General features: G+C 38.2%; 1 protein-coding gene across 13 annotated transcripts in view; it reads left to right on the forward strand.

The window, feature by feature from the left end:
• SIPA1L1 (signal induced proliferation associated 1 like 1) overlaps positions 1–16,112 on the forward strand; it is a 215,175-nt gene that overhangs the window by 168,283 nt on the left and 30,780 nt on the right. For all 13 annotated transcript variants that reach the window (XM_051791511.1, XM_051791500.1, XM_051791498.1 and 10 more), the window contains 3 exons: positions 331–907; positions 2,008–2,282; positions 8,224–8,502. In XM_051791511.1, the coding sequence (XP_051647471.1) occupies positions 331–907; positions 2,008–2,282; positions 8,224–8,502 (1,131 nt within the window). The remainder of the gene's footprint in view (positions 1–330; positions 908–2,007; positions 2,283–8,223; positions 8,503–16,112) is intronic.

The raw sequence follows: 16,112 nt of genomic DNA on the forward strand, positions 1-16,112 counted from the left end.
TCCAAACAAAATTCAGAAGTATCATACATGAGTGATTACTTTATCAAAAAAACCTACAGTTTTGCACTTGAAGCTCTTTTTAAGCTGTGGTAGTGGGAATGATTCAAAAATGTCTATATGCAAAAAGAAGTGGCTTTCTGGTTATTCAGTAAGGGGGGCATAATCTCCACACTGGCAACATTAATATGTAAATATAAGCATATTTCTAAGAAAAGGAAAGAAAAAATTGAGGGCTTTCGGGAAAAAGAGAATGTATTTTTTGTATGTAGAAACTACTGAATTTGCATAGAGTGAAACACTGTTTCTTCCTTATTCTTTTATTTAATTTAGTGTTGCTGTGACAAGATCCAGAGATGTACCATCCTTTGGACCACCTATTCCAAAAGGTGTGACGTTTCCCAAGTCAAATGTGTTCAGGGACTTCTTACTAGCCAAAGTCATTAATGCAGAGAATGCTGCTCATAAATCAGAAAAGTTTCGCGCAATGGCCACTAGGACCCGTCAAGAGTACTTGAAAGACTTGGCAGAGAAGAATGTCACCAACACACCTATTGACCCTTCTGGCAAGTTCCCATTCATCTCACTTGCTTCAAAAAAGAAAGAAAAGTCCAAACCTTATCCAGGAGCAGAGATCTACAGTTCTGGTGCGATTGTATGGAGTGTCCATGCAAAAGACTACAGCAAGGGTATGGAAATAGACTGTCTCCTAGGCATCTCTAATGAGTTTGTAGTCCTCATTGAACAGGACACAAAAAGCGTCGTGTTCAATTGCTCCTGTCGAGATGTGATAGGGTGGACTTCAACAGACACAAATATCAAAATATTCTATGAGAGAGGTGAATGTGTTTCTTTGGAGAGCTTCATCAGCAACATTGATGATATCAAAGAGATCGTCAAAAGACTGGAGGTTAGAATGTGTTCTCTTGTTTGGTTCCCCTTCTTTGCTTTCTTCTCTCACTCAGCTGCCATGTAAAGCGTCAATTTAAACAATGCCTGGGATCCCTAAAACTGTTTTAATTGTTTGTCGTGAAATCTGTAAGGACTTTCCTGCTGTTATTTCTCAAAATCTAATATTGCTTTCACTTAAATCAGATAACAACCAACCTCAGCAGGTTGTGTGTGTGTCACAAATGTCTCAATATATTCAAAAGAGCAGGATGCATAATTTGCTCCACAAAACAAATACAGAAGTGTCACATTATTTCTTTTCCTTGTTTTTCTCCCCTTTCTCTGTTTTATAGGCTTGTTGTATCTTGTTTCAAATGAAACTGCGATATCTTTGAGATTGACTTAGTATGTTGCCAGCAGGGTGTAGTCCCAATCCCCATTGCAACCTTCAGATATTCTCTAAATGCATGTAATAAACTAAAAATGCAGTGAATCATAGAATCTCTCTATAAAACATCTGTCCATGTAATTTTTTTACCTATTAAGTTATGAAAGAATGTGTTATATTTCACTATCTTTCCTGTAATTTCACAACTGTAGTTGTATGATAACCAGAAAAAAAAGGAAACCTAGACCCTCTTAAATTGCTTTTGATGGTATTCATGCTCATGGGACATAAAAGAGTTGGCATAGCCACCAGTTTACTGTGCTTAGTAGCTGCATGCCACCATATTCTGACTGAAAGTAATCTTGCAGCTTACTGAAACAGCTAGAAATGTAGAGTGGTTATTTGGCTGCTAAACTGTAAAAGATAGAGATGCTTGTGTAAATCCATGTGTTTTTCTGTTGAGTACTGCTATGTACCTTCTAAAATTCATGTGGTTTCAGTAAAAATTCCAAGGCAGAACTTGGCTAACCAAATTCTACTGAAAATACTAGTTTGAGCGACAAGATCCATTTCAGCTGATTATGAACCTAGATCTGCATTATATATTCCTTGATTGTGTCCCACCACTGTCTTGGGAGTTGGTTGATTTTACAAAAACGGGGTGCTTAAAACCTCTGTTAGCACTGGAGGTCTTTCAATGCATTAAATTCTGTCTTCATTTCAATTCCCAGCTTGTGACTAAGGGCTGTGAAACAGTGGAAATGACTCTGCGTAGGAATGGTCTGGGTCAGCTGGGTTTCCATGTGAACTATGAAGGCATTGTGGCAGATGTTGAGCCCTATGGCTACGCGTGGCAGGCGGGACTGAGACAGGGCAGCCGGCTGGTGGAAATCTGCAAGGTGGCTGTAGCCACTCTGAGCCATGAGCAAATGATTGATCTTCTCAGAACATCAGTAACAGTGAAGGTCGTCATTGTCCCTCCATATGAAGATTGCACACCACGCAGGTATTTTATAGTAACTATATTTGCTCTAAAAATGTGTCTTATTTTTGGGGGTTGTGAGGGAAGAAACACCACAGAATAAGTGTTAACCTCCAAAAACCATGGTATAATTGCAATATAGCATCTAGTATTGTAAGGTGAAAGAGGAGAGCAGGAAAAACCACCCATATTCAGTCTCCAGGCCCCCCAAAATATTAATTGAATACCAAAGTTTAATAAATGTGTGAAGAAGTTCATGGAAATCAAACAACTTTTTGGTGACAATTGTGTGTTTAGGATTCATCAAAATGAATCATACGCTTCCCTCCCTGCTGTCTCATTTGTAATTTGTAATGCCTGTGGATATAATTCTTGAAAGCTATGAATAGACTTACATTCTTCTATTTTCACAGTAAGTAAGGCTGTAAATGATAAGGGTTTATCAAAGGTAGAGATCTGGCCAGAGAAATTGCTTTAAACAGTGGTTTTTCTTTACTCAGTAGTAGATCTTGCTGCATCTCTCTCACTTCCCATCCATATTAAGCCTGAAGCTTGTGCAAACTATACTATTGCTTTTATAGCTTTAAAAATTGCTTGATCGGAAATAAGCAGTAATACATGCCTTTTATTGTTAAACTGTACATTAAGTTCCTCCATTTTTCCAGAATTCACATGAAATTTTTATAATTTTTACTGCTTCCATCTGAACTCTCAGCATTTGTCTGTAGCATTCAACCACATCACTAAATCTGATTCCCATATTCCTGACATCCTTTAAATCTTACAAATGCTATATGATTAAAATGGAATGATCTTTAATAGAATAAATTTGCCTGCAGACTAGCTGAAGATTTATGCTAGATTTGCCAAGAAGAAGCCAGTACAGTTACCAAAGTTAAGTGTGTTCCTTGGACTGAGAGACAGAGAGTGTTTTGCATGGTTGTTTTCTAATCAGTCAATATCTTTGTAGGGTAGTTGCTAAATCTTTGTATACTTAAGGTTGGGGTTGAACTTAAATGCATATTTATTACATTGATATGAAATCATGTCTCTGAGCAAAGACCTTTTACTTCTATAAAAGAAGAATCCATGTTTGTTTTTACTGTGAACTATATTAACTCCTTTTGTAAATGGTAAGAAAAAAGGAGCAGAGAGAAAAGAAGTTTTATTTGTCCTTCTCTTGTCAGTGGAAAATTGAATACATGTCAGGAATTAAAATGAGCAGTGGCATAAGGTCACTCATAAGGTATTTGGAAAGCTTTTGAACAGTATTTAGCAGCCCAAGCAAATGGAAAGTTCAGCTGCAGTCACTGCAAAAGGATTAGAGCTGAAAAATCTGTGTGGAAAGCACAGATCCTATTATTCCTGAACTAAATTAAGTACAACCAAAAGCAGGCTTACCTTTAGTTTATCCAAACCAATAGCAGTAACAGAAATGACTACACTTTTTGAAATGTTGCACTCAGTATCAGTGAGTTTTGTTGTTGTCTTGTAGTGAGCAAATGTTCATGGTGGGTTATTGTTAGTTATAAAATTCCATAAAGCAACTCTTGAACCTGTTTGCTCTATCCAAAATCGTAAAGGTTCAGGAACTGTGTCTTGAATTTGTGGCTGTCCTACAAAGAGATTTCAGTTAAATGTTTGCACAAAGCAATTTCTCTTTTGGCAATCAGTTTTCTGAAATTGGAGTCCTTTTGTTGTGTCCTCTGGAGGCCATCTAGTATTTCTACTACAGTAACTTCTGCAGACTGTAACTAAAATGAAGATCCATTCTGCTTGGAACAGTACATTCATATGAGTCCCTATCCTAATAAATTGATTGGCATGAAGCTAGAGGAAGAGCAGAGATGTAGTTAAGCTGACTTGACAACAGACACATGTACAAAGCCAGTAGCAGATGCAAAAATACAACCAAATACCCCAATTCATATTCTAATGCTCTACACAGAGGCAGGCCTTGTTATGGTTATATCTCTACTAAACCAGTCATTAAAGCATGGCTACTGAACTCATTTAGTGGACTGATTGCTGACCTTGAAGTTAAGGACACAGCATCCAGAGGAAATTGTGTATTCCTGCTTCTTAAACTGTAATTAGGTCGGGAAAAAAAAAAGAGAAACCCAACTACTGAAGTACATAAGCACGAGGGGGAGAATAGCAGAGAATATGAAGTGAAAAGAAGAAACAAGGATATCAGTATTTTAGTTCAGTTTTGAGTGGACTTTGAAAACAAATCTCCAGATCATCCCCATCTACTGTGCAGTGGATCACATCAGAGTGGCCTGGGAGCACTTTCAGATGAAGCTTAACTACATGTGCTTCAGAAGCACAACTCATGCCTTCCAACTACTAATTTAATTTGCAGGTCAAGACTAGAGGGTAGGCCAAAGTAAAACCACAAAATAAGTTTATTGCAGACAGCAAGACCTCAGCATGAACTGTTTGTCTTCCCCTATTAGCCTGTACAACTTCAAGTTCTGTTTTGTTTTCTGTTTTAGCTGGGAAGAGATACTGATATTTCTCACCCTAATAGTGTAATCTCTTAGAGGAAGAGCTAGAAGTTCAAAATTTTGCACTGATTGTTTATTTTTCTTCCCATTAGATAGTGATGTGTGTAGATAAACAAAGTAATCATGATAAAAATATTTGCTAAGATATATATAAACTTGTCAAGAGAAATACCAACATTATCCTCATGGAAGATGAAGATCATGTCTATTTTCCAAGTATCTCATTTCAAATACATGCAGAAGTTTACCCTGCTTCTTATGTGGACTGCATTAGCTTATGTGCTGTTCTAGTCCAATTTTTGTACTGTCCTGTTCCTTGGGAAGCAATGGGCATCTTTTGGGCTTGTCACCTACAATTTTGAGCACGTATTTTGTTTTCATAATGTGCAGATTTATCAACTGAGGTACTCCAAAGTCAAAGATGTTTGAAAATTAAATGTAGTTCCTTATTTCATGGGACTCTTGTCTTTTAATGTCTGTGCATCAGAAAGACATGTCTCAAAAAGAACAGACATTTTAGGTCTTATTTGTCTGGGTACAGGTAAGTTCTAAAGCCCATGACTTTTTCAAATTAAGAAGTGGAGATACGAAGATGCCCTTCTAGCATATATTTTTTAACTTTTATAACCCAGTAATCAGATGAAGAGTATCAACTCAACCAACTGGAATGCTGCAATGGATGACTACAAACCATTCTGAAGGGATAGACAAGGAGGGAGAGGTTTTGGAGTAGCCCTGTGTGTTAGGGAGTGTTTGCTTGTCTAGGGCTTAATGATGGTGACAATAGGGTTGTTAATGGGTAGGAATTAGAGGGAAGGCCAACAAGGCAGATACCATGGTAGGAGTCTGTTATGGATCACTGATCAGGAAGAAAAGGCAGACTGTCACCATCACTTAGTCCTTTTTCTTGGGTGGGACTTCAGCTTACCAGACGTCTGCTGGAAATACAATACAGAAGAGGGGGAACAGCCTAGGAGCTTCCTGGAGTGTGGGAAAGATAACTTCCTGACACAGCTGATGAGTGAACTATATAGGGAAGTTGGCCTGCTGTACCTGCTGTTTATAAACAGAAAAGGTGGGTGATGTGCTGGTTGGAGGCCATCCTGGGCACATGAAAGGGCAGAGTTTTCAGTTGTCAGAAGGTAAGCAAGAGGGATCAGCAGAACTGCCACCCTGGACTTCTGGAGGGCAGACTTTGGCTTGTTGAGGAGCCTGTTTGATAAAGTCCCTTGGGAGTCAGTGTTGAAGGGCAAAGAAGTCCAGGGAGGCTGCATGTGCTTTAAGAAGGAAATCTTAAAGGCTCAGGAGCAGGCTGGCTGCATGTGGTGAAAGATGAGCTGGTGGGGAAGAAGACCAACCTGGCTGAACAGAGATTTGGCTGGAACTCTGGAAAAAAATGAGAGTTTATGACCTTTGAAAGAAGAGGCAGGCAACTCAGGCGGACTACAAGGATATTGTGAGATTATACAGGGAGAAAATTAGAAGGGCCAAAATTTCCCAACTGGAAATTAATCAATCTACTGCTGTAGAAGACAATAAAAAATGTTTCTGCAAATACATTAAGAATAAAAAGAGGGCCAAGGAGAGTCTCCATCCTTTATTGGATGTGAGGGGAAACAGTGGCAAAGGATGAGGAAAAGGCTGAGGTACTTAATGCTTTCTTTGCCTTGGCCTTTAATAGTAAGACCAGTTGTTCTCCGAGTACTCAGCCTCCTGCCCTGGAAGACAGGGACAGGGAGCAGAATGAAACCCCCATAATCCAAGGGGAAATGCTCAGTGACCTGCATACACACACAAGTCTATGGGACTGGATGGGTTCCACACAAGAATACTAAGAGTGGTGGTGCAAGTGCTCACCAAGCTATTCTCCATCATTTATCAGCAGTCCTGGCTAACCAGGGAGCTCCCAGGTGACTGGAGGCTAGCCAGTGTGATGCCCATCTACAAGAAGTAGGATCCAGGGAACTACATGCCTGTCAGCCTGACCTCGATGCTGGGAAAGGTCATGGAATAGATCATCTTGTGTGCCATTGTGCAACATGTACAGGACAATCAGGGGATCTGGCCCAGCCAGCATGCGTTTGAAAGGCAGGTCCTGTTTGAATAATCCAATCTCCTTCTGTGAGAAGGTAGATGGTAGATGAAGGTAAATGAAGGAAAGGCTGTGGATGTTGTTTACCTAAACTTTAGTAAAGCCTTTGACACCATTTCCTGGAGAAACTGGCCACTCATGGCTTGTACAGGTGCTTTGTTTGCTGGATAAAAAAAATGGCTGGATGGCTGGGCCCAAAGAACAGTAATGAATGGAATTATATCCAGTTGGCATCCAGTCACTAGTGGTGTTTCCCAGGGCTCATTATTGGGGACCATCCTGTTTAATATCTTTACCGTTGATCTGAACAAGGGGATCGAGTGCACCCTCAGTCAGTTCACAGATGACACTATGCTAGGTCTATATGTCTCAGTCAGATGACACTATGCTGGGTGGGAGTGTTTGTCTGCTGGAGAGTAGGAAGGCTTTGCAGAGGGATCTGAACAGACTGGATTGATGGGTTAAGGCCAACTGTATGAGGTGCAGTAAGGTGAAATGCTAGATCCTGCATTTGAGTCACAACAGCCCCATGCTACAGGCTTGGGGGGAGGAGTGGCTAGAAAGCTTCCCAGTGGAAAAGGACCTGGGGGTGTTGGTCAACAGCCAGCTGAACATGATCCAGCAGTGTGCCCAGGTGGCCAAGAAAGCCAACAGCATCCTGGCCTGTATCAGAAATAGTGTGGCCAGCAGGACCAGGGAAGTGGTTGTCCCTCTGTATTCACACCTCAAATACTGTGTCCAGTTTTGGGCCCCTCACAAAAGAAAAGACATTGAGGTGCTGGAGTGTGTCCAGAGAAGGGCAATAAAGCTGGTGAAGGGTCTGGAGGACAAGAGTGATGAGGATTGGCTGGCTGAGGGAGCTGGGGTTGTTTGGCCTGGAGAAAAGGAGGCTCAAGGGAGACCTTACTGCTCTCTACAACTACCTGAAAGGAGGTTGTAGCAAGGTGGGGGTTGTTCTCTTCTCCTAGTAATAAGTGACAGGGCCAGAGGAGATGGCCTCAAGTTGTACCAGAAGAGGTTTAGATTGGATTTTAGGAAAAATTTTTTCACCAAAAGGATTGTCAAGCATTGGAACAGGCTGCCCAGAGAAGTGATTGAGTGACCATTCCTGGAAGTATTTAAAGGACATGTAGATGTGGTGGTTGGGACATGGTTTCGTGGACTTGGCAATGCTGAGTTAAAGGTTGAACTCAATGATCTTAAAGGTGTTTTCCAACCCAAACAATGTGATGATTTTAATATTTGTTAAATATATGTTTCTAAAAAAGCAAAATCTTACATTTACTCTTCCATAGAATTAATTCACCTTCTGTGTTAAGATTTCCATTCTTGTGAACAGGATGTATTTTTTCTTCATTTCCAGGAGTTCTTCAGAAAACTACCGCATGCCAGTGATGGAATACAAAGTGAATGAAGGAATGTCGTATGAATTCAAATTTCCCTTCAGGAATAATAATAAATGGCAGCGAAATGCAAGCAAAGGACAGGGACCTCATGTGGCTCAGGTACCATCTCAAATACAAAGTCCAGTGCCATCTAGGATTGGCTCTGGAAAAGGAGAAGGGAAAATGCCACCTCCAGAACGAGCGGCCAACATTCCCCGAAGCATCTCTAGTGATGGGCGCCCATTGGAGAGCCGGAGGTACGTGTTTACTTTGCAAATGGCTTTTCATTGCTGCTCAAAATCTTGTCAGAAAAAAATCACAAGAGTTTTATCTAAGTATCTGAAGAATGCTTTTAATCTTGGTTTTATTTAGTCAAAAGACAGCATGAATAGCCAAAAGGAAATACCTTTCCTGGTGTGATTAACCACAAAATGAAGTATTCTGGGATTTTGTTCCCCTGTGTTGGTATTCTGAAAGTGCTGTATTGTTATTTAAGTTTTAAATGAGTTACAATCAAAGTTTTAGAGCTAAGGGTTCATGAACTACTGCATTTTGAAAAAAGAAATAAAAAATGTATCTTGTTCATAGGCTTGGTGGAATTGCCTAAAGCACCCAAGGCAGAAATAGCATCTGACAGAAATTTTAGCAGAATTCTGACCAGCCCAGAGAGCTAATTTTTCTGACTGAGGAGTGTTAAGAGTTTTTAGGCTAGAGAAGAAATTGGTTTACATTTCAATTTTTAAGGTGATTTGGGGTTTTCTGGTTTTTTTGAGTTTTTAATTCAAGAAAGCAATTATTAAGATAAAGGTATCAGGCCTATCACATCACAGTATTTTCATTCTTTCATGGAAAAATACCTATTTGATAGTATTCAAATGAACTTTCATTGTTTTGATTATCTATACAAATCTGTCATTGTCTCTGCATTTACAATGAGATCTGTGGAGGGAAACAAGCTTTAGCTTGTATTTCTTACTTTGGACAATTCTTTAGGGGAAAAAAAGCTTTATATGGGTTCTGATTATGCTATGTGGTTGAAAAATATAAAGCAGTAGTAATAAGATGTGTATTGTAGAAAATGTAAAGGGTGTTCTAATGAATTAACCTAAAGCATTTTTCACATCGTGAAGAACTGGGGATAAAAAAAAATTGTTCAAAGGTGGTACAGCCAAGACCAAAAAACTACTAAAGTGAAATTGCAAAATCTGTGTAGGACACCTTGTTAAGAAATTATAATAGTTGGTAAGAACTTAATTTTCTTAGTTTCTTTTTCATAGATGTATACTTAAATCCGCCGTCAGTATAAGTTGCAAAACAATATTTGCAACACTGAAGGCACTAATAATTTCACAGACAACCTCACTAGATTGTCTGTGAAGAACGTTGCAGAAGCCACTGAAATGCTGGACTTAGCTCTCTAATGGTATATTTGGACCAACATAAAAATTGCGTTGCTACAGGCCATATCTGCCTGTTACAGCTGAAGACAGGTAGATGCTGAATTGGAAGGAATAAGAGCTGAGGTGGTGGGGTTTTTTGCTCTCTCCAGTGCTGTAGAATCTCGCTCTGTAGTTATAGAAGGCACAGTAGTTCCTGGGCAAAGCTTAAGGCAGTGTCAGATAATCAGATTCAGTTGCGTTGCTGGTTTTTTCCGACACTTTCATCTCTTCATGGTATTAAACAAAGAGCTTTGTCTAGAATCTTTAACTGGCTGTTCTGCAACTTGTGTCGAAGAGGGAGCCTTTGGCTGCATTGAGAGATGGGTTATTCACAACTGTTTCTTGTGCATAAAATCATATGCAGGCAACATTGCACACCTAAAGCATTCAAGGTTTGTCCACTCACTGGAGGCTTCTGGAGAGGGGTTATGGCCTGACAAATGTTTGCAAAGTGAAAATTACGTTTCCATAGGGTCAGTATTAGTTTTCAAAAAGTGAAACCTTGACTTTCTATTTTCTTCTTTTTCAGGGCATTTAGCTGGGTTTTTTCTCCTCTAGACATTCTTTTAAGTATTTTTTATTATTATTCAAAAAGGTTTCTATTGGATCTTTAATCCTTAAAAGTATATTATCAAAGTAACTTTTAAATTTCGCTGGAAATATTTTTGGATGCCTGAAAACTGTCTTCTCTCATCTTTCTGGTCTGCTAAACATATTAGTCTTGGCTGAATCAAGTTTAAATATATCAGCGGTTGCATAAGTTTAACATCTTTTCAGTTAAAGAAAAATACATTTTTGTCATTTTATGGAATACTGGAGGGGGAAAAAAGCCCAACAATAAACTCACTGCAAGACTCATTTGTCTTTACATGATAAAAGAAAGCTTTGCTTTTGGGGAAGCTCAGATACTTCTTATTGCGCAAAATCTTGAAATCAACAAAGATGAGATTCTCATAGCCCTTGTAACTGTCTCATTTAATTTTTCACCATTAACTTTCATACTTTCCCTAGAGTAAAGATCACCTGTCAGGAGGTGCTGGAATCTGTATGTGTTTCTGGTACAGGTAGCAGCAATGGTGCTCCTCTGTGCTTTACTCCCTATGACTTGTTCTTTGCTCAGCTGTTGATTTGTTGCAGAAATGGAGGACCAAGGCTAACCTGGTAATCTAGGTACCAGGATCTATATTGTGATCCAAAAAGAGCTCTCTAATTAACATGAATATAAACGTGACTCCACTGTATACAAGATAGCTACTTTGTTGTCTTTCTCTGCAGTATTTATATTCTATAGAACAATTTTAAGTAGTTTTAGAAAAAAGACAGCTCTTATTATGGCTCACTAGCAAAGCAATACAGATATTCTAGATTTCCTTATTACATTAGAGCTTCACTTTCGAAAACAAGGTACTGCCTAAGTTTCAGTGGGGCACTTAACTATGAAGATGAGCATCAGTAAGTAATTTCAGTACTAAATTATAGCAGTAACATTAATTTTAATCTTTGACTGTGGTCTAGACATCATTAACTATCACTTGTGTTTCTGTGGTGCTGAGCTGCAGTTCAGACTTGTTGATGTTTGATCTTAATACTTAATTGTTTTGAGACTAAAACTTGCCTTTATTCCTCTGTGCTTCTCCCTTTTGACTGCATGTTCTTTGTTTATTGAGCTGGGCACAGTGACAGTGATGGCAGATGTCATGTGCCACTAAGAAACAGTGATCTATAGTTCATGATCTGTTTTAAGGAATGTGGCACCTGAGAAACTATGTAGTAAATTGATCCATGTGGTTCTTTGAGCTCTGAACCTGAGGTGATCTTTGGAACTAGCACTGATGGCAGTTGCCCCAGACCACAGGTCAGTACCATGGTTAGCTGTAACTCTAGCAGGTGGGATTTCAAAAATTGAAATAGTCATCATAGTATTTCTGACACATCAGACCTGACACACTACTCATTTTAAAGGTAGCATATTAGCAGTAAATCCATGACATACATTAAATATTTAGAAAAATCCATGAAGATTTGAGGGGTTTAATTTAAACAAAAACAACAGACAAGTGTTTGCCTCTTTGAGCACAAAGTACTCTGGGAATACAAGTAGTACAGGTGTAATGTTTTTAAATTACCTACTAGTGATATTTTACTGATGGTCAATTTATATAGCTAGAGGCTCTAAATATGCATACTGAGTGAAATAAATTTATTTTTTACCCTTGTTGATATATTCCCTTTAGTCCATTTAACGGTATTAGAAATAAATAAAAGCTGCATTACCAATCTTGAGAACAGAATTTCTCTTCATATACATAAAAACATCTTGTCTCCCTGTAGAGACTGCTATTGTAGATGGGATAACAGGTCGCTTGACAATCTCTGAGAAGGCAGACAAATGTCCAGTCCTGTGTCTAATCAGCAGAGTACTTAAATTAGCCCTTACTAAATAGATTGTCTTCATATATCCAACTTAGTAGCTTATACTTAAATTTTCCCTGATCTTCTTAGTATTCTGGATCCTTGAATGTAGCCATAATTGATGTGGATATTTGTAGGCAGGAGGAAGAGCCCAAAACTTTATAAATCATAAAATAAAGCTCTAATGTTACTGCAACATTAAGACTGAAAAATGTAATCATATAAATGCAACAATTTCCAAGTTATGGTTTATTTCATAACAATAATTAGTCCACATGGGACACTATGTAGCCTATAACCCAAAATAAATATCAGAGCGATACATTAGGGAAAATAACAATAAACTACATATATGTGAATTATGCCAGAGCTAATGTTATTGGAGAAGATGTAATTATAGAGCTTGATTTTTTTTTTCCTTCCTCCCAATTCTCAGTTTTTGTTTTGTACACTTGGTTTCCAAACTTTATCAAAAAAGGAGACGAGATAGTGGAAGATAATAATCTGTTCTTCATTAATTTATCATAAACTGGAACCAGTCTTAACTAAAACTTGATTTGACAAACATTTGAAAAGTATGAAAATCAGTAGTCAAAGCATGCTGCTGGACTTGAACACTTCAGTGTGCAGTTGAGTACTGTACTGGATGAAAGCTCAAGGCTCTAATTAGAAAACTTCTGAGCACAGTCAATCATTAAACCAAATGGAAAACTGAATTATGGCATAGCTGTGGTAACACATGGGCAGTAAAATTCCACAGTACGGAATTATTAGCACAATATCATTAAGACTGGTTTTATGTCTTGTTGAGGACTTTGAAGCACAGTCTTGCCCTAAAATTTCATACTTTTTTGAACAATGCCCATGTAGTCAGTGATAGTAAATGTGCCAGTAGTAGTTTATAGGTTAGTTCTTGCAGATCCCATGTTATATAAAAATCCTAATCTGCTACTGTTGAACTTGAAGGAGTTATGTTTTTCCTAATGTAAACAAGGTGTTTGTGCTCATCTTGCTACCTGTCAAATGAGCATTGTAGCACACGTTGTCTACTTCACAGGGTTTGAGGATTTGTTATTTTAAGGTTCTCATAACATTCTTCAAATTAAAACATATACTAACATGAGATTATATATTACGCACTTCCTATTAGCTCCAGGACCTAGAGCTGGATGTAGCAGTGGAAAATCAAAGGTTTATTGACACACATGACTGTATGGCCAAACTCTTGTGATCCAAAAACATCTGAGAAGAGCTATGCTGTATCATGACAAATATTGGTCGGTCTTGTTTAACAGTGGCCATTAGCAGGGACCAGGGAAAAGTGTAAGAAATGCTTACAAGTGTAAAGGAAGATTCTTTACCCTGTCTGACAGCTGTCTGCCCTTTAAGACTGCCTGGTGCTGGGTACACCTATACTGCTGTGTTTAATAGCTGTGGATGGTATCTCTTCATCCAGGTGCCTGCTATTTGGTCTTTCGATACTTATAGGTTTCCTACTTGTTCTTTTGTTGGGAGAGATAATGAGTAATCATTGTTTGCTTGATCCAGTACAATTCATGCTTGGATGGATTGAAGCAGATACAATAAGTTTATCTATAACCTGTGGGACGATATAGCCTGTTTGGTGTGTCTTCATATGCAGGCTGTTCTGTACCTGGTTGTCCCATTGCCTACCTCTATATCTTTTCTTGTTAGAGTATGTGTTTTCTGAAATATGGTGATCAAATTGAAAAATACTTGAGAAGGTATATGGTGTGGTGCAAGAAGGTGCAACATGACATCCTGATTGCATTTTCTTTTTTGTTCACTATCCCCTTTGTCAAACCTGCTGATTTTTTGTTTTATTCCTTTTTGAATGGATTGGTTTCCTTTGAACGTGAGAGCATAGAGACAGTGTTTGCAGAGAATTGTCACAGCTTGCAGTATTAGTAGGATTGCAAAAGTCAAACACATGGAAGGTAAGCATGCCAGCATTAAGATTTACTGTGCTGTTTTATTCAGAACTCTTGTGTAACCATATTTTCAGATGCTTTCATTGATTAAATTATGAGAATTTAACAGAGGACATCTGCCTCATTCAGTTCACACAGTGGATGCAACTCATTGAAGAAGAGCTATTTAATATTTTATTGTCCTCTTCATTACTCCATCTCTTATTTACTGGATGACATTCAAATCCTATTGTAAAGATGCAATTACTCCCTCTAAACTTTACAGTGGCACCCATTACTGTAGTTTCTGAATGCTTCAGGGGTATTAATTAAACTTAATTTTCAGAATTCTTGTGTGAGAAGATATGTCTTTGACCCTCTTCAGATTAAGAACAAAGGGAGAGAGATAAATAATGTTCTAATCATTTGCTGTGTCTTATTTTGGGCATCTCACATTTGGAAGTGTGCCCAGCACTGTTAATATTTTATATATTAAAATTACAGCTTCAGTTGACTTCAGTGCTTAGTAAGTTTTCAGCTCAGAGGCATATTGGGCCTTGGAATCAAATAAGGCCTTTGAAAAACTTGCAATTAATGACGACTAGTGAAAAATGGTCATTAGCAAATATGTCAGTGGTCATACTGCAGCAAGTACAAAGTAAGAATTCAACTTGCTAAGTCAGCACTGAAATGCCTTGACTGTAAGGCCATTTTCCCTCTTCTGCCACATTGCGCCTCCTTCGCTTCTGAGCTGTGCAGCTCTTGCAGGAGAAGTTGTAGCACAAACTAGGACCTGTACCTCATGCAGTTTTAAGGGAGAAGGCACCTGTGTATGATCACATAACTAGACTGCCTTAGGCCATAGGCACAAAGTGTACTAGACTGACATTTTTCATATGGTATTACATACCTATATATAGTGAAGACGTGGGGAAAATTACAGCTAATGACATGGAAATTAATTTATTGAGAGCAAGATGGATGCTTTCAATGTCTGTGTTGTCATACTAAACAAAATAAATGTATATCCATCCCACTCACTGCCTTCACAAAAGACTTGGCAAGACTCAACCAGTTCTTTCAGGGTGAACTAGATCTGCTAGAACTAAATCATGCATGGTATAATCCTAGTTCAGTTGACTGCAATGTAATTGTATCTGTTTAATGCAATGGATGCTTGGCCTGTTTTTAAAGTCAGTTGTGGGACTTATGCACTTAACTATTTTTGAATTTCTTTTTAAAGCTGTCTTTTGAAATAGGTAAGATCTTACTTTAATATGATTTTTAATTCATAATAAAAGACAAGCTCAGAATATCTTAGCTACAGGGACATGCTGCTAACCAAATACACTTGTCTTGGGATGTGGCTTTCATCGGTAGTTTTCAAAGGAGCTCAAAAAGTAAATTTGAACTAATTTACTCTAAAGTTCTTTTGTCTTAGTTACGTTTCACAGAAAATGAAATGTCTTGTACTATTAGTGGTTTTTAGTGCAACTGTGAACTGTACTAAAAAAAATTATTTCTGCTTTAAGTAATAGAATGTCCTACCTGACTGGTTTTCACTGCTGTTGTTCAGACCACATTTATAATACAATTTTGTTTGCCCTCAAGGTCTTTCATCTTTGTAAATGAGTTATAACTCCATGACACAGTTCTGAAATCTTGAGATTCCTTCTGAACAGTGCTGTCACTTTTTGGTAAGGCATAGGAAGTAAAGAAAAGGCACAGCTGAATCTGAAGTGAAAATGCAAGCATTTTCCAACAGGAAATAATTTTACAGAAATTATTCGAGAAGTAATTGGTTTCCTTGCCATCAATTCTAATTTGATACTGGGGAAAAAGGTCATACTTTTAAATGGTGTATTGCTTTGCAATCATAACTGAGTTTAAATGTGTGTGCCTGTGTAGGTGAGTGAATGCTACCGCAAGTGTGTTTTTTGTCAGACAAACTAATTTTTTTTTCTCTTTCTAAGAGTGCTTCTGGGAAAATGAACTGCTTGGTTTGTGGGTCCCCAAGTTTCCAAGTCTTGAACCATGTTCTTTGCAATCAAGTATTTCAGAGTTGTGGCTTGATAAATGTGGGAT

Source organism: Manacus candei, unplaced genomic scaffold (genome assembly GCF_025592945.1).
Source record: "Manacus candei isolate 608988 ecotype Guabito, Panama unplaced genomic scaffold, ASM2559294v1 h1tg000033l, whole genome shotgun sequence".
NCBI lineage: Eukaryota > Metazoa > Chordata > Aves > Passeriformes > Pipridae > Manacus > Manacus candei.